Source organism: Netta rufina (genome assembly GCF_964035555.1).
Source record: "Netta rufina genome assembly, chromosome: 23".
Classification (NCBI taxonomy): Eukaryota; Metazoa; Chordata; class Aves; order Anseriformes; family Anatidae; genus Netta; species Netta rufina.
In genome coordinates, this window is record NC_140147.1 from 4,196,413 (window position 1) to 4,219,565 (window position 23,153).

The following is a 23,153-nucleotide window of genomic DNA, read 5'->3' on the forward strand; positions in this document are numbered from 1 at the left end:
TGGTTTTGGGTTTTGGCTTCTTTTCCCGGCTTTTCTTGCAAGGGTTTGGGGCTGGGGTGGAGGGGAGCCGGTGCTCGGGTGGGACAGGAGGCTGTGCCCACAGCTCCTGGGGTGTCTCTGCGCCCTGTTAAATCCACCAAGGAGGCAGGGGGATGGAAAGGGGAAACCCAGCGACGGCTGGAGGTGGCACCGAGCCGTGGTGGGAGGGGGGCAGCAGCTCGGGCAAACGCCACTGCACATAAACAGCTATTTTATTTTATTTTATTTTATTTTATTTTATTATTCTACTTTATTTTATTCTAATTTATTTTATATTTTCTTTATTTTACTCTGTTCTGTTTATTTACTTACTTTATTTTACGTTTCCTCCCAGGCCCCTTGCCCCCAGCACACCCCAGCTCCCACCGCCGCCCCTTCGAGCCCCGAACCCTTTTCCAAGCCCCCCCCCAGCTCACCCCCCCCGTTAACAAAAACTACACCCCCCAGCATCCCCCGCGCGCCTCCCCTCCCTAATTGGCTGGGCGGGCAGGCGGTGGCCACACCCCCGCGATCCTATTGGCGGAGGCGAGGGGCGGGGCGGGGCCGCTTCCCACGCTCCCAGATTTATGAACGGAGCGCCCGGGGCGCGCCCGGCTCCCGCAGCCCTCGGGGCCCGATCCCAATCCCAATCCTAATCCCAATCCCAATCCTAATCCCGGTCCGGCAGCCCCCGGGGCCCAATCCCGCACCCATGGCAGCCTCTTAGCCCCTTTCCCGTGCCCCCCGTCCCGGTGCCATGCTGGTGGCCGGCTCTCAGCGCTGCCCCTCGGGGCTGGAGGAGCGTTTGGGGTGCGGGGCGCTGCGGGGCGAGGAGGTAAGAGCCGGGCTCGCTGCCCCCCGGGGGTGGGACAGGCAGGGCGAGAGCACCGCTGGGCTGTGGGGCCGTGCTGCTGCTTGTGGGGTCCTGTAGGGGTGGGGGTCTGGGTACCCCCCAGGTGCTTGTGTGGCTCTTGGGGGTGTTTATGGGGTTTCTTGGCCAAGGAGGTGGAGAGTAGGGTGTGGGGAGCGCCTGTGGGTGGGGGGCTCTGCCCTGATAAGGGGTTTTGGGGTGGCTGCACGGTGTGGTTTTGGGGTCTACAGCATGCTCTGGGAGCGGGTGCGCAGTGGGGTGGGCGCCCTGCCCCCAGGTCTGGGGGTAACCAAAGGGAAACTGAGGCAGGGGGTGGGGGGGATGTGCCTGTGCCTCCTGGGAGGGCAGCTGTGGGTGCTGTGGGTCTGTCCCGTGGGGTCTGTCCCCTTGTTGTGCCCATGCCGCTGTTCCCCCGTGGCTCTGCGGGTCAGTCTCGTAGCGTTTTGGAGCTGAATTCGGAGTTCGTGGCCCCCTTTTTGTTGCTGTGCCCCCCCCCAGCAGCCTGTCAGGAGGGGGGAGGCAATAAACAACCCCTGTGCCTGCGCTCAGCCAGGCAGCCCGCGGGGCTGCTCCTGCTGGAGTTTGGGGCAGGAGCGGGTCTTGGAGCAGGGCTGGGAACAAGTTTGGGACCAGCCTGCCCTGTGCTCCCCGGCGGCGTGGCGCTGGTGTGGGTCCCTGCTCAGTCCCTGCCCCAGCCCTGCTGTAGCACCCATGGGGTCTGGGCCACCGTGCAGATAGGGGTGGCCACCAGCAGCCTGTAGGGCAGGGCACCAACGTGCTGGGTCCTGCATGGCTGGGTTTGGGACCCCTCTGAGCTCCCCGTCCACCCGGAGGCCTGGGGAAGGTCTCACACGGCACCAGGAGGCCAAAACGGGAGCCCTGGGATGTCTGTGGGGCTCTGCAGGACCCCCCTGCTGTGTCTGCCAACGAGTTTGGAGTTACCCCTATTTGTAGGGCTGGTTTTGGGGGCGCAGCAGGGGCTGGTGGTGGTGGGGCAACCGCTGCCCTTGGTGCCCGGGGGTTGCACTCGTGTGTCGGCTCCGTGCGTCAGCAGGGCTGGGACCCGGCGCTGCTCTCGCCCCCCAGCACAGCCTGGGATGGCCTCGGGGCCGAGCGACGGTTTTTGGAGGAGCGAACCCGCTCGGTGGGGCGTCTGCGCTGGTGTTTGTTTAACCTCTCCTTATCGGGAACGATTTTCCAACACCTGACTAAGCACTGGCACAAGCGCCAGGGCTCTGCTTGGCACCACGGCCTCCCGCTCCCGGGGCATTAACTCCTTCCCTGGCCAATTGCTTGGGGCCGGAGACCTCCCTGGCCACCCCATGCCCACTATGGCCCGGCAGCGGGCTCTGGGGCTGCCATGGGATCGAGCATTGGCGCCGTGCCTCAGTTTCCCCATGGGCAGAAGCGGGCGGTGAGCCGCTGTTTGGCGGCAGCGCGGTGAGGGTTAAGCGCAGTGCCCCTAAAGGATTGCTTAATGCAGCAAAACATTACAAGCCTCCGCGCAGCAATGATTAAAATGCACCTTCAAAGGTCACCCTGGGCTGTCACCAAAACACAGCGGGACGCTTTGCGCTCTCCGGCTCCCTGCTGCTTTCGGCTTTTGAAGCCTTTGGGGTCCCGCGGATTCATTTGTGGGGTTTATCCTTTGCTTCCCATCCCAGGCAGCCTCTGGGAGCACCGAAGCAGCTCTTTCCCCACAGGTCTGGCAGCCGTGAGTCAGCGCGGCCACCTCGGCACCCGCGGCAGCGATGGCACGAGCCTGGTCCTGCTGTCACCCCGCAGTGACTCAGGGCAGGGCCATCCCATGCACTCGGGGATGTGGGGACGCGGGTGCCACTGGGGTGCCCGTGGGGCCGTGCTGGTCGCGGCCCTGGCCAGGTGCAGCCGTCGGAGCCCTCGGATCCTCGCTGCCCATCACGTGGGGAGCGCGTGGCCGCGCTGACAGCTGCTGCCTGCCCACCTCGTGCCACCCCACGCCCCAACCCCGCTCCGCTCGGGGTGCCCCACAGCCGCCCACCGCCTCCGTAGTGCTGCGGGGGCAGCCGGCGGGAGCGGTGCTCGTGCCCGAGCCTCTCCCCTGGGGGAGCCAGGAGGCGGCCACGGGGCTCTCCCCTTTGCTGGCCACCTCCGAGAAGAGCTCGGGGAAGCTCCTGGCCGTCCACCGAGGGTGGGACGCGCTGCCCCGCCGCCAGCATCCCCTCCTGTGCCATCCCCCTCGCCGTGCCGTGCCATGTCCCGTGTCCTGCAGGTGAATCCGCAGCCGTGCGCTTTGTGCCAGGCGTGGTGCTGGGGGCAGAGCCGTGCTTCGAGTTCCCCTCGCCCGGGTGGGCTGCGAGGAGCCTGCCTGCCTTGCTGCGGAGGATGGTGCTGGGTGATGCGCTCGCTTTCCTTGCCCTGGTGCTGCATGCTCCCTGCCTCTCGCCCAGCCGTGGCACGGTGTTGGCCGTGCTCTGCTCGTCCCAGGGAGCCTTTGGGTTATCCGGGGACGGAGGGATGTGGTGTTGGGAAGGGAGAATGGGGCAGTTGGGACGGGGAGAGGACTTTGTGTGATTCCAGGAGGGAGGAATGCAACAAAACAAGAGCCGTGCCTTCACCCCGTGCCCAGGAGCAGCAGCCTTGCTGCAGGTCCCTGCTGCAGCCCCCAGCTCAGGGCTTCCACCCCACAGCCCGGGGCCGACCTGTGAGCAGAGGCAGCTCCCCGCAGCCCTGGGGCGCCTGCTTTCCTCCCGGGGAGGGTGCTGACAGCGCCCAGCTCTCCCCCCTCCACGAGCCGTTTATTTCGGGCTGTGGAGGCTGGCGGGCGGCCAGGCGTGCCTGGAGGTTTTGCTCGGGCTGGGGCTGCGTTTGCCCGCAGCAGCGGTGCCCAGAGGTGCCCCTGGGGCGGGGGCACCCAGCCCCGTGCCGTGACCCCCCCCCGTCTTGCTGTCACCAAAACAGGACAGGGCTATTTTGAGCACGGTGCCGCACGGGGATGGACTCCGGAGCTCGCAGGCAGGGGATGCGTGGGGCTGGCAGGAGCTGGGCTTCGGTGGCCAAACACCGCGGGTCATTAGCCCGGGGTGGCCGGGATGCGATGGGGAAGGGCTGGAGGCCACGGTGCTGCCCCTAGGATTGGGCAGCAGAGCTCCAAAATCCCAGGGGAGGTGCCTGGGAGCAGCCCTGAGGCCAGGAGCAGGTCCCAGCACCTCGGTGCCACCCTGGTGTGCCAGACCTGCCCATGGGGTAGGTCATTTTGGGGTTATTTCAGTGTTCTTCAAGGTTTCTGTTTGGAGGGAGTTGAAATCCGAAGCGGGGAATGGGTTGGTTGAGCTTTGTGGTTTTCCTCTGCAGCTTCCCTCCCGCAGGTCCCCTGGCACATCCCATAATTTCCCATCCCGTTCCCAAATGCAGATCCTGCAGCGGGATGGGGCCAGGCGCTGTGCCCCCCGCCTTCCCCCCTCAGGTTGTGGTTGGCACCCGTGGGGGTTGCTGTGATGGCAAGGAGGGGATGGGGGGCACAGTGTGGTGGTGTGGGGCTGGGACGGGGGGGTCAGGCTCGGCTCCGTCCCCATCTTCCAGCTTTGGGGGTTCCTGCAGGAGGGCTGGGGGGGTCCTGGTCCCGTTGTGCAGGTGGGGTGCGGTTGGATGAGTGCATCTCCCCCCCCTTCTATTATTTAGGGATGGGCAGAGTGGGGGCGAATTGGGGCTTTGGGGGCGAATTGGGGCTTTGGGGGCGAATTGGGGCTTTGGGGGCGAATTGGGGCTTTGGGGGCGAATTGGGGCTTTGGGCAAAGTGTGCTGGGGGTGCAGTCTTAACCTGGGGGGCTTTAAAAAGGAGCTGAGCTCGGGAAAGCAGCCGAGCTGGTGGCTTGCTCCTGGTTTAACGGGGGGGTGGAGGAGGCTGCGCAGCCATTTATTGGCATTTTGTGCCGGGGGTGTGAGCGGGAACCCCCCCGGGGCGCTGAATTTGTGCTAATTGCAAACCCCAACGCTGGGTACGCCGTGCTGTGCCTGGGACCCGCCGCTGCCCCCGGGGGCTCCGATTTGATTTTTATTATTATTATTATTAATTAACCCCGGGGGGGCATGCGGGGCTGCGGCACCACCCGTGTCCGTGTCCCGCTGCCGTCACCGTCACCCCGTGTCACACCTCGGGCTCGGCCGCCATGCCGGGGGGGGGTGGTGGTGGTGGCAGAGCAACACCCCGGCAGGATTTCATCAGGCAGGGCCGGGACTGATGCAACAGCCCCGGGGTGATGGTTATGGGGTGCCCGGCCGGCTCGCCGTGTCCCACGGGCCTGAGTCACCCTTCCGGGGCCACCCCCACGTCCCACGGGGCCACTCGGGCACGGCGCTGATGCCACCGCTTCTTCTCCCTCCCCCTTAGGACAGAGGGATCAAAGTCCCCCGGCAGCTGGGGAGGGGGCCCAGCGCCTTCATCCCCGTGGAGGAGGTGAGAGAACGGGGGGGACACGTTGGTGGCTTTTTGGGGTGTGAGGTCCCTGCGCTGGGGGGGAGCAGCTGGAGGGGGCGAGGTGGCAGCACAGTGGGTTATGGGGGGGTTAACTGGTGGGGGGCACCCCCCGGGGGGCTGGCACCCAAGGGTGGGGAGGGGGTGTGTGCTGTGGGGTGGGATGGGGAAGGGTCACCTAATTGGGGGTGAGGTTTTTAGGGTGGGGGGAGCAGCTGTGTTGCCTCTCCCCGTGCCTCAGTTTCCCCACTTGTCCTAACACAGCCATGTTCCTCCCCCACCCCCCCTCAGCACCCAAGGGTGCTCCCCCCTCCTCCCGCCCCCCACCCGCTGGGGGGCTGTGCCCCAAACCCCCCGCTCTCCCCGCAGCCCTATCGTGGGGCCGCCGTCCCAGATGGTTCCTCCTCGGGCAGAGATAACGCCGGGGTTTCGTCACCGCGGGGCTGGGGGGGGGGGGGGGCCCGAGCCCCATCTCCTCCCCACCAAACAAACAACCCCAAACGACACCACCGCTGCGCTGAGCGGGGCCGCCATGGGGACCCCCCCTCGCCACCTGCCCCGTGGGGCCGCAGGGACGGGAATAGGGGCTGGGGGCACCCAAGGGTGCCCGTACCGGGGGAGGGGAAGCTGGCTGGGCGCAGCCGGAGGGGTGAGTGTCCCCCCCCCCCCCCCAGGGGGCTGGGTGCTTCTCGGCGTGTGGGTGCCACCGCCGGGTGCTGCCCCGTGGAGGTGTCAGACGTTTTGGGGTGGGGGGCGGAGGGGGGTCCTGAGCTCACCCCCTGTGCCCCGCAGATCCTGCAGGAAGGCGTGGAGAGCAGCCGGCGGCAGCTGCTGATCGAAGCCTTCGTCTCGGCGGGGCGGGTGGACAACATCACCATGGTCATGGGGCTGCACCCCCAGTACCTCAGCAGCTTCTGGAAGACCCAGTACCTCCTGCTGCGCATGGACGGGCCCCTGCCCTACCACAAGCGCCACTACATCGCCATCATGGTGAGCACCGGGGGGGCACGGCCTCTTACGGGGTGTCCCCTGGGGTCCCCGAGGGGTTTGCGTGGTCCCAGCAGGTCTGCTGGGGGGCTGCTTGGAGGTGTGGGGGTGTGGGATCCCATGGGTGGGCACCCCTCGGGGTGGTGGTCCTGAAAAGCTTGAGAAACCCTTTTGGGGTTGGTCGTGGGGTGCGCATCCCCTGAGCAGCTGGGGGCTGATTTGGGGGGGGCAGGACCCTCTGTCCGGACCCTCATCCCCAAGGAAACCCCCTGTGGGTGATGGTGCGGGGGTGGTGGCTTCTCCAAGGGCTTGTATTGGGGTTGGGGGGTCCCTGGGCAGTGCTGGGGGGGGGCTGACTGCTTGGGTCTCCCCGCAGGCAGCAGCCCGGCACCAGTGCTCCTACCTGGTGGGTCTGCACATGGGGGAGTTCCTGCAGGTGGGGGGCAACCCGGCCTGGCTGCAGGGGCTGCACTGCGCCCCCCAGAAGCTGAGGAACCTCAACGAGATCAACAAGCTGCTGGCGCACCGGCCCTGGCTCATCACCAAGGAGCACATCGAGGTGAGAGCGGGTGCCCCAGGGCACGGCGCCCCCAAAATACATGGGATTTGGGGCCGTGTTCCAGGGTACAACCCTTTTGGGGCTGGGGGGGTCCATAAGCTGGAGGGCAGGGTCTGTGCTGCGCTGGGTGGATGGGGAAGGGGTGGCTTGGGGGCTGGGGGTGTCCTCCTGTCAAGGTCCCTTGGTTTTTTGGGGGGGCACATCCCAAACGCCCTCCCGCCCCCCTGCTTATCCTGGCTGTGGGGTGTAGGGGGACCGAGCCTGACCCCGTTCGCATCCCCTCCCCGCAGGCTCTGCTGAAGACGGGGGAGCACAGCTGGTCGCTGGCGGAGCTGGTGCAAGCCCTGGTGCTGCTCACCCACTACCACTCGCTCGCCTCCTTCGTCTTCGGCTGCGGCATCAACCCCGAGGCGGAGCAGGACGGGGGGCACGGCGCCAGGCCCCCCTCGCCCCACGGCGACAGCAGCCCTGCCTCTGAGGACAGCATGGGGTGCTCGGGGGTAAGGGGGGGGTCCCTGTGTGGAGAGGGAAGGGGACAGCATTTAGGGGGGGCTGGAGCGTGTCCCTGTAGGGTGGTGGATGCCCGGAGCAGCTCCATCCCTTTGCAAGGCGTTGGGGGGGACACACACTGTGCTTGCAACCCCCCCCTTGCAACCTCTCAGGGCTTCAAGCAGCATTAATTCTGCTCTTCCCCCCCCCCCCCCAAGGGCAAGGACGCCCTGCAGGAGGTGGAGGCGCTGATGGAGCGGATGAAGCTGCTGCAGGAGAGCCAGCAGGAGGAGGAGGGCGTCACGCAGGAGGAGATGGCCACGCGCTTCGAGCTGGAGAAGACGGAGAGCCTGCTGGTGGCTCCCTCGGGTGAGGAGAGGCACGAGGGCAGCGGGGTCCCTGCGGGCTGGGGAGCTCGGGGGGGGGGGGGGGGAAGGAGATGGGGTCCCCGCGCTGGGCGCAGGATGTGGCGCAAGGTGCAGGGTGCTGGGGGCTCACGGCCGTGCCTTGCAGACCTCGCCGACCACTCGCTGCAGTCCAGCGTCCTGTGCTTCGTGGAGGACCCCGAGTTCGGCTACAAGGACTTCACGCGGCGGGGAGAGCAGGCGCCCCCCACTTTCCGTGCGCAGGTGGGTGCGGGGTGGGGGCTCCTGCTCGTCCCGTGGGGGTACAGCAGGGTCCTGGCACCCCCAGTGCACCGGGTTGGGACCAAGCTGGAGCCACCTCGGCTCTGAAACCAGCTGCTAAGATTTGGGGGGACCCCAACAAAATGGGAGGGGGGATTGTGACCTGATTTTGTCCCCCACGGAGCACCCAGCCCAGCATCCTTCCTCCTTCAGGATTACACCTGGGAGGACCACGGCTACTCGCTCATCAACCGCCTGTACCCTGACGTGGGGCAGCTGCTGGACGAGAAGTTCCAGGTGGTGTACAACCTCACCTACAACACCATCGCCATGCACTGCGGCGTCGACACCTCCATGCTGCGCCGGGCCATCTGGAACTACGTCCACTGCGTCTTCGGCATCCGGTGGGTGCCCGAGGAGACCCCAAAACCTCTCCCAGGATGGATGAGGCTCACAAAACCCTGTGCCAACAGGGGACGGGGGTGTGGAGGAGGTCCTGGGTGTGCAGATGTGGGGGCTGAGGTGACGTGCTGTGTCTTTTTCCCCCCCCCCCAGCTATGATGACTATGATTACGGGGAGGTGAACCAGCTCCTGGAGCGCAGCCTCAAGATCTACATCAAGACGGTGGCCTGCTACCCGGAGAAGACGACCAAGCGCATGTACGCGCAGTTCTGGAGGCACTTCAAACACTCGGAGAAGGTGCTGCCCCGTCCCCTTTACCCCTCCCCTGGGGCTGGGGGGGTGCTGAGCCCCCTGCCCTGACCCCGTTGTGTGTTTTTTTTTTCTTTTTTTTTTTTTTTTTTTTTTCCCCCCCCCCCAGGTTCACATCAACCTGCTGCTGCTGGAGGCTCGCATGCAGGCGGCCCTGCTCTACGCCCTGCGCGCCGTCACCCGCTACATGACCTGACGGCCCCCGCTCCCTCCTCATCCTCCTCCTGCCCCCACCGCCTGGGGGGGGGGGACACGGGGGGGAGCCGGGGCCTTAAAGACTTTGCTGCCGCGTCGCCTCCTGCCTTACGGGGCGTGGAGCTGGGGAAGGAAAAAAGGGGGGACGCCCCCTGCCCCGTATCCAAGAAGGGGGGGACCCCCGTGAAGCTGCCGGGGCCGTGCCCGTGTGCCCCCCTCCCTCCTCCCCAGGGGCTGTGTGGGGGTGTTCGACCACTCCGTGCCTTGCTTGGGGTGAGCCCCGATGAAGCCAAACCCCGATGAAGCTGAACCGTGGTCCTGGGGGGCTGCCCCCACCCCCAGCCCCACGGGGTGTGGGGCCGTGCTGCTGCCAAAAGTCACCGGGGAGCACCCAGAGCTCCAAGACCCCCCTCACCCCGGTGTTTCCCCCGCATTTGGTGCCCTGGGGATGTCCCCTTGGTGCCTGGGGGGCTCCTTCCAGGGCCCTGCCCGTGCCCCCCAACATTTGGGGCTGGGGGTGCCCCTGAAACGGGGTCCCAGGAACGGAGCCAGGTGAGGGGTGGCAGAGCTCCTGGTGCCTTTACCCCGTCCTCGTGCCCTTTGGGGTGGGGTGGGGGCTGCTGCTGGGGCTGCCCCCCCCCCCTCCCCCCCCCGCAGCAGCATTGGGAAACTGTGAAAAAATCCCCAAAATGCCCCTAATTCCCCTCCGCTCCCTCTCTGCTTGCTGCCAGGGCAGAGCCGGAGCCTCGCCCCCCCTGCCCTGCCTCTCCGTGCCCCCAGCCCCCCATCCCGGGGGTCCTGTCCCCATGTGACCCCCCCACGCTGAGCTTTTAGGCAGGAGGTGAGCTGCATCCCCCCCCCCCCCACGCTGCCCTTGTCCTGCTCGGGGCTGGGTTGTTGGGTGTCACCCTGGGGTGCTCAATGGGTGCCAAATCCACAAATCCACCCTGCTGCTGCACGGGGGGGGCAGATCCTGCTCCCCCCCACACCTGGCTCATGCATTTGGGTGCCCCCACCCCCTGTGTGCTTTTTGGGGGGGCTGCTCCTGGTGTGTGGGGCTCACCACCTGCATCCCCAGGGCTGTTTTAAGGCAATAATTCCCTTTTTGGTGTGTGTGTGTGGGGGGGTGGCAGCAGCTCCCCCCCCCCCCCCGCCAGGTCCCTTTTGGGCAACCTGGCTCAGAGCCATGTGTGCCCCCCCCAAGGCAAGGGGCAGTGCCTGTCTCTCACTCCTGCACAGGGCATAAACCTGGGGGGGCTTTTGGGAAGAGGGAAGGGTGAGTGGGGCTGATTTGGGGGGGGGAAGGTTTTGTAAAGGGTCAGGGCTGGAGCACCCCCCCCCATCCCACCCCTGTCCTGCAGCTCCCCCCTACACCTCTCCTTCCCCCCCTCCTCCAGCAGGGCCCCCAGTGCCCCCCCCCCTCCCCTCCTGCACTTTACTGCACAGCCCCTTCCTTTTTTTCTTTGGGGGGGGGGGTTCCTTGGGGAAGGGGCTCGTGCAGCTGTGGGGGGGCCGTGCCTTCACCCCAATGTGCCAGGGCACTTCCCCAGGGTGCGGGTCGCCCTGGGGGTGCCTTGGGGGGGGGGAGAGCCCCCCCGCTCCTCCCTCTGCTCTCAGCATCTCCTCTTGGCTTGTCCCTGCTCCACCGTAGCTCCAGTTAAGTTATTTCTATTTTTGTTTTTTTTTTTTTTGTTTTTTTTTTTGGGTGTATTTACTCCTGACCGGGCATGGAAGTGCCACTGTGACTTTGCTACAGATCTCGTTTGAAAAATAAAATTGTTCTTTTTTTTTTGTTGTTGTTGTTATTGTTATTTTGTGTTTTCTGACCACCTCAGAGGGACGCTTTTGCCCCTATTGGGGGGGTTTTAGGGCCGTGCAGAGACCCCAAAGCTGGAGGTGCATTTTCCCTTTCCCCTTGCTCAGCTCCCCAGGCTGATGTGATGCAGGGTGGGGGGGTTCCTGGGGTGCAGCCCTGGTTGGGAAATGTCTGTCTGGTTGGTAGGGGGGGGAAGCACACCCCCCATGCTCTAAGGGCACCCTCGTTGCACCCTAAATCCAGGCCCTGGGGTGCCGCTGCTCACCCACGTGTGGGTGTCCCCGGGGGGAGCAGCACCGGGAGCACCCCAGCATGGAGCTTATCAGGGTGGGGGCAGCAACCCCTGGCAGCCACTGATAAGAGCCGGGGGGGCTGATCCTGCACCTACCCCTGCCTCCAGGTCTGGGGACATCCTGCAGAGGGGCCGCATCCTGCCTGGGTGCTGCCCTAATGGGCACGGGGGTGGCTCGGAGCTTGGGGAGGGGAAAAGGGGTGCAGGGGGAGCACTGGGGGGGGGGGTCGGGGGGGGACACGGAGCCGTGTTTGTGCACGGAGCCAGCTGGGGCTGAGCCCTGCGGCGCTGACTCACCGCCTCCAAATTCCTCCCGGAGTTTTTCCAGCCCTGGCCGGGGCTGTGCTCGGCCTCCGAGCTGCTGACAGCTGCCTCTGGGCTGGGGACAGGAATGCAAATCCCCCCCCCCCAGGTGCTGTTTTTCCATCAGGGCCCCCCCCCCCCGGGGACAGCACAGAGCACCCTGGGGTGCTGGGACCCGCGGGGCTTGGCACCAGACAAGGGGACCACGGCCACATCCCCGGGGTCCCCCAATTGCTCCGGTTGTGGCCAGCCCAGCCTCAGCTGGGGGGGGGTTGGGGGCAGCATTTCAGCTGCAAATAATTGCATTTGCTCGTCGGGTTTTGAAAAGAAATGAGAAAAAAATCTCCTCTTTTCGGGAGCTGGAGCAGCTCGGGAAATCAATGGCAACCATCAGAAAAAGGTCACGGGGGGGATTCAGAGCGCGCCTCCGCCCTTTGAGGGAGCCGAAGCGCTTGGTTCAAACGGGAGAAAATCCTCTAAAAGTGCCGCTTCTGATCACGAAGCCAGGAGGGGCCGAGCCTTTAGAGAAAGAAAAAAAATAAAAAAATAAAATTAAATTAAATCTCCTTTGCTCCAGCTTCTGGCAGAGCCAGCCGGGTGCTGCTGCCAGCGCTATCGGGTGTCCGGGATGGGAGCGAGCCCCGGGGGGCCCCGGCAGCGATGTGCCCGGCGCCGGACAGCCGAGCTGGAGCCCTGCGAGCTGAGCTGGGTGAATTTTGGAGCCCCGGGGATATCTCAGCTATGGCAAACCCGCGGCGGCTGTAAACACACCGCCAGTGTGCGGCCGGTGCCCCTCGAGGCTGGGTGGGCAGAGGTGGTGAGCTTGGGTCGGCTCCTCCAGTGCTTAAAAACACATCCTGAGCTTAATAATATGCATCATATACAAAAAATCTGTGTGATATGTGAAGTATCTATAGGCACAGGTGTATTTGGGGTGGCTGGCAGCAGCCTGAGCACCAGCACCCCTCCGCACCAGCCAGCAGCACCCCGAGGATTTCTCCCCGGGAGAGGCTTGCAGCCTGATCCCCATGGCAAATTCCTGTGTCCGTCCCACAGCAAGGAAGGGAAAACCCTTTTTGTGATGCTTTCCATAATTTCTGCTGGTCCCTGGTGGTGCCTGCAAGCTGCCAGCTCTGGCAGGGGCACCCAGCAGGGCTGGGTGGTGGCGCTGCGCCCCTCGGGCACCCCCATTCACTGCCAGGCCCCGCTGCGTGGCTGGGTGTAATGAATCCCTTTTGTTCCCCCAAATCCTGCAAAACTTGGTCTCAGCATCAAGCCCTCATTTGGGCTCTGAATCCTCCCCCTTGCTTATTTTAAACCCAGCGAGGATTTACCGCGGGCTCTGCTGGCGCCCAGCATTTCCCCTGCTTCTCCCCAGGACACGTGGGAAGGATCCGGCCCTTCCTTGATTCTTTTCCACTTTCCACCTTCAGCACCCACCAAGCGGGGGGCGAGCAGGTGCCGTGGGCCTCCTTTAACTCATCACCGGGCTCATTGTAATGCTTTAACCACTTCCTTTATTTTTTTTCGGGCGTTCACGATTATAAACTAATAAATTCCTCACCCGGCACCTAACGGGGGCTGCAATTTGGGTGCGTGCGTGCCATTTATCGGCAGCTCCCGTTGCCTGCCTCGCAGGGCAGGAGGCGTGTTAACAACCTCCCTACCTGTGGCTGGTGGCTGGGACCCGAACGCGGCGCCGAAATTGCGTGCGATTGCCCTCAATTGCAAAGCCCGGCGTGGTAATGGTGTTGGAGACGCAGCAATGTGGCGGGGAGATAATAATAATAATCGTGGGCTGTGCCGAACGAGGGCTTTCAGGCTGATGGAGCCCAAAGTGCTGCGCAAAATGTGCGTTACCCGAGGAGAGCCATGCGCTGAGCTGCCCTCGGCACCGTCCTGATTGCTCAGCACAGCACCCGGGGGGGATCCTGAGCATCCCGAGGGATTCCCCCGGCAGGGATCGTCCTGTGCGGGGCCGTGGAGGGGAGCGGGGATGTCTGCAGCCCTGGCATCGTCCTGGGGAGCAGCCACCTGAAGGCTCTCCATGGGTCGAGGTGCTGAGTTTGGGGCAGAAGCAAAGCGGCTGCGTGGTGGAGAGGGGGAGGCAGAGCTGTGGTTGCAGCACGCAGCTGGATTTTGTGGGGTGCTGGGGGCACGGCGACAGGCAGGGGGAGAGGGACTGGCCCTGCTGCTGCTTTAGCTCATGGGAATGGACCGTGTCCTGCCCCTGCAGCCCCAAATATCCCCGTGGCACCTCCTGAGCCCGGTGCCAGCCCTGCTGCCCTGCACGCCCCGCACCATGCCCAGGCTGTGCGCATCCTGGGGCACGGCTGCGGGGCAGGATGGCACATCCCTGATGGCATCAGGGCACACACGTGGCATCACTTCTCCAGCACACTGAGCACTGCTTTTCCAGGTGGGTTTTACCCAAGAAAGCAGCTTCGCACCCAGCCTGTGCACCAGGGGCAGCCTGGGGTGGGCACCTTTGGGTCCCCTGAGCAGCAGGAGCCGTCCCGATGGTGGGGGGGAGTCAGGGCCCCTCTGCAAGGGGGAGCAGAGCCTCCGAAACCAGCTCGACCCTTGCGGGCACAGAGGGGAAGCTTTGTAGGGTCGGTCAGTGCTCTTCGCAGCAGGTAACGAGCTGCTGGCCGCGGGTTTGGGGGTGACAAGCTGGCTGTCACCGGGAAGCCGAGGCGCTGTCCTCGCTGGGGACAAACTGGGCTAATCCCGGGGGAACGGCGTGCTCCGGGCAGCGGGAGCTGTAAATCCCAGAGAGCTGCTGGAGCATTTCAGCTGCTGACAAGCAGCCAGGCAGGATCGATGCCATGGCAGCCTGCGAGCCATCCGGGGAGGGGAGTGGGGGGGCTGTGATTGATGCGGTGTCACCGGGCTGCCGTGACACCCCATTTGGGGTGCCCCCCCCATGTCCCCAGCTCCAGGCCAGCCGGGGGCGAGGCACGGCGAGGGGTGCCAGACGATCCCAGCACGTCCAAAGCAAACAAACGGCACAGAGCTGGGATCTCAGCTTCAGAGGGGCCGCTGCAGCCCGCATTTCTTTGCCTGCCCTCGTGTTTGAGGCTCGAAGCACTGCCTGGCACCGCTGCTGTTGCATCAGCCGGTGCTGGGGAGGGGTTGGGGGTGTTGCTGAGCACCCCCCCGGGGGCTGGGGCTGCGCTGCCCGCCTGCAGCTCCCCGGCGGCTCCGGGGCTTCGCTGGGTCGGCAGCGCCACTCGCTGGGAGCCTGCGGCAGGGCTGAGGAAGAGCGGCAAAGCTGCCGTGCTGCGGAGCTGTCCTGGGGTCCTGCTGCAAGGCTGTCCCGTGTCCCTGCTGTGGAGCTGTCCTGTGGTCCTGCTGCAGCTCTGCTTTGTGCCCCTGCTGCAAGGCTGTCCTGTGGTCCTGCTGCAAAGCTGTCCTGCTGCAGAGCTGCCCCATGTCCCTCCTGCCCTGTGTCCCTGCTGTCCTGTGTCCCTGCTGCAAGGCTGTCCTGTAGTCCTGCTGCAGGGCTATCCCGTGTCCCTGCTGCCCCGTGTCCCTGCAGCAAGGCTGTCCCGTGTCCCTGCTGCCCCGTGTCCCTGCTGCAAGGCTGTCCCGTGTCCCTGCTGCCCCGTGTCCCTGCAGCAAGGCTGTCCTGTGGTCCTGCTGCAGCTCTGCTTTGTGTCCCTGCTGCAAAGGTGCCCTGTGTCCCTGCTGCAAGGCTGTCCTGCTGCAAAGCTGCCCCATGTCCCTGCTGTCCCGTGTCCCTGCTGCAGGGCTGCCCCATGCCCCTGCTGCAGAGCTGTCCTGCTGCAAGGCTGTCCCGTGTCCCTGCTGCCCCGTGGTCCTGCTGCAAAGCTGCCCTGTTGCAGAGCTGCCCCGTGTCCCTGCTGCCCTGTGTCCTTGCTGTCCCGTGTCCCTGCTGCAAGGTTGTCCTGTGGTCCTGCTGCAGCTCTGCTTTGTGTCCCTGCTGCAGAGCTGTCCTGTGTCCCTGCTGCAAAGCCGCCTCGTGTCCTGCTGCAGAGCTGTCCTGCTGTAAAGCTGCCCCATGTCCCTCCTGCCCCATGTCCCTCCTGCCCCGTGCGCCTGCTGCCCCGTGTCCCCCCCGCAGCCCTGCCCCGTGCTCCTGCTGCCCACCAGCCCCGCAGCGAGCTCTCCCCGCATCCTCCCCTCCCACCCCCCCGCGCCCCTGCTGCAAACCTTCCCCACCACAAACCTGCCCCCAGCCCTCCTGCAGCCCGTCCCCATGTCCCCATTTCACAGCTTTCCTGCAAGCCCTGGCTCCCTGCTGCAGGTTCCAAGCCCCCCCCCCGAAGCCCTGCCCCATCCCCGTGGGGTATGGAGCCTCCCCTGGCCTCCCCTGCGGTGTGGGGGCAGCTTTTTGGGGTCTCCGTCCCATCCCCAGCACCACCCCTGCTGTAGAAGCCAGGAGCGGAGCAAACCTGGGGGGGGCACCCACGGCTGCCCCGGGTGTGGGGCACAAGCAAAATGCCCCATTCTGCTGGGCATGGGGCTGGGGTGCTGCAAGGGGACACGGGGGACCCCAAGACTAAGGGGGGTGCCCCCTGCTGCAGCCCCCACGCTCTCTGCAGCCCCTTTCCCTCTCGTCCTTTTTCCTGACACCGCAGTGTGGGGGCTGTGGGGTCAGGGGGCTGCGTCCAGACTGGGGTCAGAAGTGTGGTTGTGGGGTCAGGGGGCTGTGTCCGGGTCGGGGTGGAGTGGCTGCATGGCTTGGGGCTCGTTGTGGGGGGCAGGCTGCACCCCGCCGAAGCCACGACCCAAAATTTTGGCTCTGGATCTGTGCCCATATTTTGGGGGATGTCATGGGGTTTGTGCCCCCTGGGGTGGGCTCGTCACCTCGCCCAGCTCATGTGTGGTGTTGGGGGGCTTGGCTACGAGGTGCATGGGGATGGGGAGATTGTGGTGGGTAAAGTTTGGGGTCGGAGCGATGGAAGGAGGCTTTGTGTTTCCTAGAGCCGGCAGAAGAGAATTAAAGGGATTTATCGGGGGCAGAAACAGCCCAAAATGGGGTGGGGAAGAGCTGCAGCCCCGGGGGACCCCCTGCAGGCACCCCGAGGTGCCAGGAGCACCCCGCAGGGCTCCACAGCGCCACGGGGAGCGCAGAGCCCCCCCGGAGCCCCCAGGATTTATCTGTGGGGCAGCTCGAGGCCAGCGATTAATGGGGTCACACCGAGGAGCCGGGGGATGCCAAAGGGTTTGCGCCTCCCCAAATTGCATTTTTTGACGGATAAAGCCTCTCCAGCGCCCCGTGTCCTGTCCCTCCCGTGGGCAAACCCCAATTGCCCCCCTTCATCACTCACTACAAGCCCCCAGCAGCCCCCAAAGCCCATTGCCCCCCCATCACCCACCCCAATCCCCCAGCACCCCAAAAACCCCCAGCACCCCAAAAATCCCCAACACCCCCAAACCCCATTGCCCCCATTATCCACCCCAAACCTCCAGCACCCCAAAAACCCCCAGCACCCCTAAAAACCATTGCCCCCAGCACCCACCCCAAACCCTCAACACCCCAAACCCCCCCAGAACCCCAAAACCCCCTTTATCCCCCCATCACCCACCCCAAAACCCCCCAGCACCCCCCAAACCCCATCACCCACCCCAAACCCCAAGCCCCCAGCACCCCAAAAAACCCCCATCATCCCCCCAAGACCCCATTGCCCCCATCACCCACCCCAAACCCCCATCACCCCAAAAACCCCCATTACCCCCATACTCCCCCATTCCCCCCCTTTACCCCCAGTCCCCTCCCAGTGCCCCTCCCCTCGGGCCGTGCCCCCGGGACTACAACTCCCGGCATGCCCCGCGCCCCCCCTTCCCCTCCCCTCCCGGCTTCCGGCGGGGCCGGCCCGGGGGAGCGGCGGCGGGCGGCAGGTGAGGGCGGGAGGGCGGCCGGGGAGGGGGGGGCGGCTGCGAGCGGGGCCCTCGGGGTGGGGCTGGGAGGGGGTTGTGAGGGGCTGGGGGGGTTGTGAGGGGGGCTATGTAGGGCTGGGGGGAGTTATGAGGGGCTGGGGGGGTGTGTGAGGGAGTTTAGGAGGGGCTGGGGGGGGTTAGGAGTGGGGTTATGTGGGCATTGGGGGGGTTATGGGGGTGGGGGGGGAGTTAGAAGGGGCTGGGGGGAGTTGTGGGGGGGTGAGGAGGGGCTGGGGGCGTTATGAGAGGGTTTAGGGAGGGCTGGGGGGGTTATGAGGAGCTGGGGGGTTGTGAGGGGGCTTGAAGAGGGTTAGGAGGGGCTGGGGGTGTTAGGAGAGGGTTATGGGGGGATTAGGAGGGGGTAGAAGGGGGGTGAGAGGGCGTGAGGGGGTTGTGAGGGGTTCAGGTAGGGATAGGGGGGTTATGAGGGGGGTTTAGGAGGGTCTGGGGGGTTGTAAGGGGGGTCAGGTAGGGATAGGGGGGTTATGAGGGGGGTGGGGGGGTTTAGGAGGGGCTGGGGGGTTATGAAGGGATATATGAAGGGGTTGTGAGGGGGGTTAGGAGGAGCTGGGGGGGCTAGGAGGAGATGAAGCTGGGTTATGAGGGGCTTTGGGGAGTTGAGTCTGGCTTGGGGGGGTTATTTGGGGGTTGGGGGGGGTCCCACTCCTCCTGCCCCGGTGCTGGGCCCAATCCTGGGGTCTGTGCCCCGTTGTGTGCCCGGGGGCTGTTTCACCCCTGGGTCTCCCCCAGCCGGGGCCGTTCAGTGCCAATACCCGGCTGTGCCGTCCCGTGGTGGTCACAGCCTGCGCCTCGACTTCTGCCCTCTGCGGCAGCCCCGGTGCCAATTCTTTGTTTGCTCCATCCCGTCCCAATGCTGTGTGGAACTTAAAACGCTCCCGCTGCGCTCGTTTAATGCTTTCCTCCTGATTTATTCCCCTCTTCGTCCCACGCCCGGCTGTGTTTGTCCAGGTGGAGGCAGGTGAGGTCTCGGTGCCCCTCCGGGCTGGCACCAGGAGGTGTTAGGGCCGCAGGAGCTGCGTGCCCCGGGACAAATTTAAAGCCCTTCTCCATCCTAAGCGTTGTTCCTACAAACTAGGAAGAGAAACGTGAATGCCTGCGATTGCTCCTCTGCTCCAGAGTGTAATGAAACCTTGACTTGGGTAGGAATGAGTGAGTCGTAAACTTGAAAGTTGCCTTTGGAAAACATCATCGGGTCCCAGACAGGGTCTCGTTGCGAGGGGAACGCTGAGGTTTTGTGTGGTGCTGCCCTGGCAGGTAACAGGATCGGCTCGGCTGAGTTCGCCTGACGTGCTAGTGCTGTGGAAGTTGCACAGAAGTGTAATTAAAGTCCTCTGCCTGCTCTGATTTCAGTGTAAACGCCTGTTGCTCTTCAAACGCACTATTTAAATTAATCCAAATTACCCTTCAGAGTAGACAAGACCTAAAACTGTAATCTTACATAGCTTAGATTCCTTCTTAAATGAGAGTGGGGGGAATACAGCCAAAAGAAGGCCAGTTATGATGGAATCTTGTTGGCACGCGGCTGTGCCAATTTAAATTAATACCTTGGATGGTGACAGTAACAAATCCCTTTTCTTGTTCAGAGTTGGTTTAAACTTGTCCTTTCCAACAGCACCACAAGCGGCTGATCTGTCCTAAATTAACGTGGTTTCGAGCGTGTCTGTTGTGCTTTCGCAGGGCTCGCTCTGCTCTCAGGTGATGCCTCGGAGGGTGCTTTTGTAAGGGAATTTTCCCTTCTGGAACACCAGGAAACAGCCGGATGGCCCTAAAAAGCCCTAAAAGATGGGGAGGGTCAGTCCTGCTGGGGCACGGGGCAGGGCAGAGAGGCTGCCACCAACAAGGGGCTGTGATTGCTTCCTTGTTTCCATGCCGCTGGGTCGGTGATCTGTGCTTAGGCAGCCTTCTCCTTCATTCAGTCCCTGGCTAATTTGATTTCCAGTTTAACTTGATGACAGTTTGGGGAGCCAAATCACTTGTATTTAAACGAATGGCTTCTATTTTGATCAAATTTCATTGTGTTTGGCGTGTGGTGGGGTATCACGTGCGTTAAAAACCGCTGACACCGCAGCTCCTGTAGGTCTGTCAGCTGCTGCTGAACATTCAGTTAGGAGCCGTGCAAAACCGGGGTCTGGCAGGGGATGTGCAGGGCAGCGGGGCTTCGGGCCGTGCCACGGTGGAAGTTGCACTGATAATATATTATTTTTGTGGCTGGGCATGAAACAAGTTGGCAGATATCCCCGTGGTCACCTCGACGTGTTCAGTTTTCAGGGTTTTTTTTGGGGGCTGCAGGGAGCGCAAGGACGGGGGGTGATGTCGGCACCTCGCTGCTGCCGTGGGTGGTGGTGGGAGCACAGCGAGCTCAGGGAAGGGGAGCCCCACGTCACGCTCACTCCGGTTCAGTTTTTATTTGTTTGGGATGTCCCACGTCCGTGTGCTGTGTGGGTTTGTGTGTGGATTTGCACGAGCTCCCTGCCAGCGGGATGGGAGCCCGTGCAAAGCCGATGGATGCGCTGCCATGGCAGCGTTAGGCTTTGTGTTGAGAGGGGAAGAAAGAAGCCCTTTCAGAGGTCTATTTTTGGCGTTTAATTAGTGGCTCTTGCTGACTTGTCGGTGCCGTGGTGAGAAGTGTTTCCAGTTCTCCTCTGTGCGCGGGGTCGTGTCCGTCCCCTGGCAGTCCCACCTGCGGCTGGGGGCCCCGGGCGCCCCCCGAAGCCTGCCCCCAAAGCAAAGGGCACATTCCTGGCGTGCCTCTCAGGTGAGGCAGCGCCGTGGGGATAGGACAGCCGGGATACACGGCTCCTGCAGGGTCTCAGAGGGCTTTTTCTGGGCTTTCACATCCTTAACTTCTCTCTGCCCCGGAGGAGTTTTGTGTCTGTATGGGCGTGATTCACCGATGGGTTTGGGATGGGTGTAAAAGGCTGCGCGTTTCCTCCTGTCCTGATCTGTCGTGGTCAGGGGGTGACCACGCAAAACCTTGCAGGGTGACTAATTATTGACGTTTCTGCTCCTCGCAACTGGGGAATTGTCTTGGTGATGCTGTAGCGATGGAGGAGGTCATCGTTCTGAAGGTGCTGCTCGTCCTGGTGCCCGTGGTGTCGGCTGGGTTCTGGCTATCAGCTGTGCCGAGATAGGGAGGTGAGAGGCAGCCTTCCTGCCCAGCTCCAGCCCGCCTGGCACGCCGGCTGAATTTCTTTGTTTACCCAGGACTGTGTGCTCTTTCCACGGCACACTGGGGACGGGGTGGGGGAGGGAGGACTAATTATCTCCAGAGAGAGGCTTTTAATGCTATTAGCCCAAGGAACGGGCTTCGTCTCGGAGCTGAATGAGTGGATTGTGTGAAGTAACATCAAGCACCAGTGGCAAAGATAGGAAAACTGAGAGCGCTCCCAAGGAGTGTTCTCTGCTCAGCCCTGGGAATAGATTTATTTTTTTCCCCCCAGTCCGTTGGCTAGCAGCGGCCGTGGGAGGAGGGAGTGGGTAAACAGATTGTTAACTTTCTTCTTTTGTGTTTGTGCTTTGGGCACGCTGATTACAAAACAGTTAGGGATGGCTTACCTGCCAGCTGCGGGGCTGAGCTCCCAAGCGGAGCCGGGCGATGCGTTATCAGCAAGTAATTAACCGTGTCTGCTGGATGGTGGGGCACAGAAGTGTGATGAGGTTGGGTTGTGCAAGCCCGGCACTTCCCGACCCCCTGTGCTGAGCTCCGAGCCTGACTGCTCCAGCTGCCTGCCTTCGGAAGCAGGTTTGGGGAAGATTGTTGGACTTTGGTGAAGTTGAGTGGGATTTAACTGAGGGGTCTGAACCTTCTCACCTTGCGGGCTCCAGGAGGCTGCTGCTGACAGCACGGCCCCCCTGGCAGACAGGTTGGGCGCTGACAGCCCGCTTTCCCTTTAGCTAACTAATCCACACAAGTGGCCCCCTTCGAGATGTGCTGCCACGGACTTGTCTAAAATCGATGGAGATTAATCCCCGCCATCGATTTTAAGCTGGAAGCAGCCTCCTAAGAGGTCCGGGAGGGCTTCCTTCATTGACTGCCTGTCTGCGGGAGGGGTGCATCCTTGTGAAGGTGTCTGCTTGTCTGCCCTGCAGACAGTAAGCTTGCAAGGGCGTAAGCAAGAAGAAATTGGCCTGCTGAGAAGCCTTGATTTGTAAACTTGGCTCACGGTTTGAGAGGCATCGTCTTGTTCCGTACCGGCGCAGCGTTTAGCACCAGGGCTTGCTCAGGGCTCTGCTGCCACAAACCCCGTGTTGTGGGGGGGTCCCAGTGAAAAAAAAAACAAAAAGGTTCTGACCCAGGAGGTAAGGACTGCCAGCCAGCACTCCCTGCCACTTGCTCTGGTGCCTGTGGCTTCACAGAGGCTGCTCGTGGACGTGAAGCTTCCAGAGGTGCTTATGGATGGGGGAGAAGCCAAAGGTCGTCGCCTTCGGGGAGTGAGCTTTGAACAAAGCGTGCAGCTGTGCCTGAGCCAATTTTAAGGGGACTTTGGCATCTGCTGTGCTCACATGCCTTTGCGACGGTTGTTCTCCTGTCTAATTCTCCCTCTCCTACTCGCAAAGTCAAATCAGGAATTTTTGTGCTGCCAAGTAAAAGTCACTGGTACAGGCTGGGGGTAGTCGTCTGTTTGAGCAGTGCCTGATGGAAGCGTAATTCCTGTCAATATTACTTCTGTCTTGGCAAGACCACCCTGCAGATACACAGAGGGGCTGCTGGGGGGGTGTTATTGATTACTCGGATCTCCAAAGCTGCTCAAAAGGTTTTGGTGTGTTGTCAGGATCTGCGGGAAGCAGGTTTGTAGGTATGGCCATCGCCAGTGAGCCTGCTGATCCTGGTGTGGGAAATTTCAGCAGGTTTCTGCAGGGACAGAGAATTTGGGTAGGGCTCAGGCTACCTCGGGTTCTCTGGGAACCCATTTCCAAGCTGCTTCATCGCAGTGTGGGCAGCAGCAATTGTGGGACCTGCAGAATTTTGGTTGCTGATCCATGCACAGGGCACCCTGGGGAATTCATCAGCTGGGACCTAGCAGAGGACACTAAGAGGTATGCCAGCTGATTTGTGCTGCCAGCATTCGTCTTGTTGGGGGGATTAAGTGTAGCCTGTCTGGTGCAAACCAGGTCTAATTTGCTGTTGGGTAGGAAATGGCAGAAGTAGGAGAAGTCCACTGGGGTTTGTTCCCTTGTAAAGGGTGTTTGGTGCCAAAAGAGAGCAAATAATTAGAAGCAAACTCTTATTCCCTTAGATCTGTGATTAGTAGCAGGAGAGAAAGGGGCATGGTCCCTGTAGGGTCACTGAGACTTCATTTACCTTGTGCTGAGAGGTAAATTAGGGCTCGTATCCTGCTTTAACTTGACCTGGATCCTGTTCCTCCTGGCTGTGGATCAGGCCCACAGGTGAGCAAGGGCACAGAATTTTTCATCTTGTACCTCCAAATCAGCTTCTAACGTACAGTCCCGTAATGATTGACTAAAAAAAGCCAACAGTGAGATTGCAGGCATGTTTAAACATGATTTCTCTTGGCTCAGCTGCGCCTTTTTAGAGCAATATCAACCTTTGGGGTGGAATTGTCAGATGAGTGCTGTCGGGCTGTCTTGGCTTGTGCTGTTTTACAGCAGTTTTGAAATTAGCTGTGGCTTTAGGCCATCTGGCTTTTCTGTTACCTGCTCAGTGCAATGTGAGGATAGTTAAGAGGGTGGATGCTGATGGAGCAGGGAAACTGGAGCAAAATTCATACCTGCTAACTCAGCCTGGCAGCTGATGTTACAAGGAGTGGGTTTTGCTGCTGTTATTGTTCTATTTCACTTGTCTCATAAATACCGGTGTGGTTTTTTTTCTGGATTTGAAGATAAATGGGGTTTACAGGAAGGGAAGTGCCCAGGCTGGAAAACTCTGCTCATCCGTGGGCTGCT

General features: G+C 62.5%; 2 protein-coding genes across 5 annotated transcripts in view; both read left to right on the forward strand.

Moving 5' to 3' along the window:
* The first annotated feature begins 632 nt into the window (after positions 1–632).
* Positions 633–10,698, forward strand: SESN2 (sestrin 2). Of its 2 annotated transcripts, none has more exons than XM_084300672.1 (10): positions 633–853; positions 5,259–5,324; positions 6,135–6,332; positions 6,706–6,888; positions 7,179–7,388; positions 7,596–7,746; positions 7,891–8,006; positions 8,217–8,407; positions 8,559–8,703; positions 8,825–10,698. In XM_084300672.1, exons 1-10 carry the CDS (start codon positions 776–778, stop codon positions 8,909–8,911), a joined length of 1,425 nt encoding a protein of 474 aa, XP_084156798.1. In that variant the 5' UTR covers positions 633–775; the 3' UTR covers positions 8,912–10,698. The 2 variants fall into 2 exon arrangements, with proteins under 2 accessions (XP_084156798.1, XP_084156799.1); XM_084300673.1 differs by lacking the exon at positions 633–853 and adding an exon at positions 2,898–3,140.
* Positions 10,699–17,158: 6,460 nt separating this feature from the next.
* PHACTR4 (phosphatase and actin regulator 4) overlaps positions 17,159–23,153 on the forward strand; it is a 61,067-nt gene continuing 55,072 nt past the window's right edge. For 2 of the 3 annotated variants that reach the window (XM_084300678.1, XM_084300682.1), the window contains exon 1: positions 17,172–17,189. The gene's annotated coding sequence lies outside the window, so the exon portion shown is untranslated. Of the gene's footprint in view, positions 17,190–23,153 lie in introns of all 3 variants that reach the window. The other variant, XM_084300677.1, reaches the window with a different exon arrangement.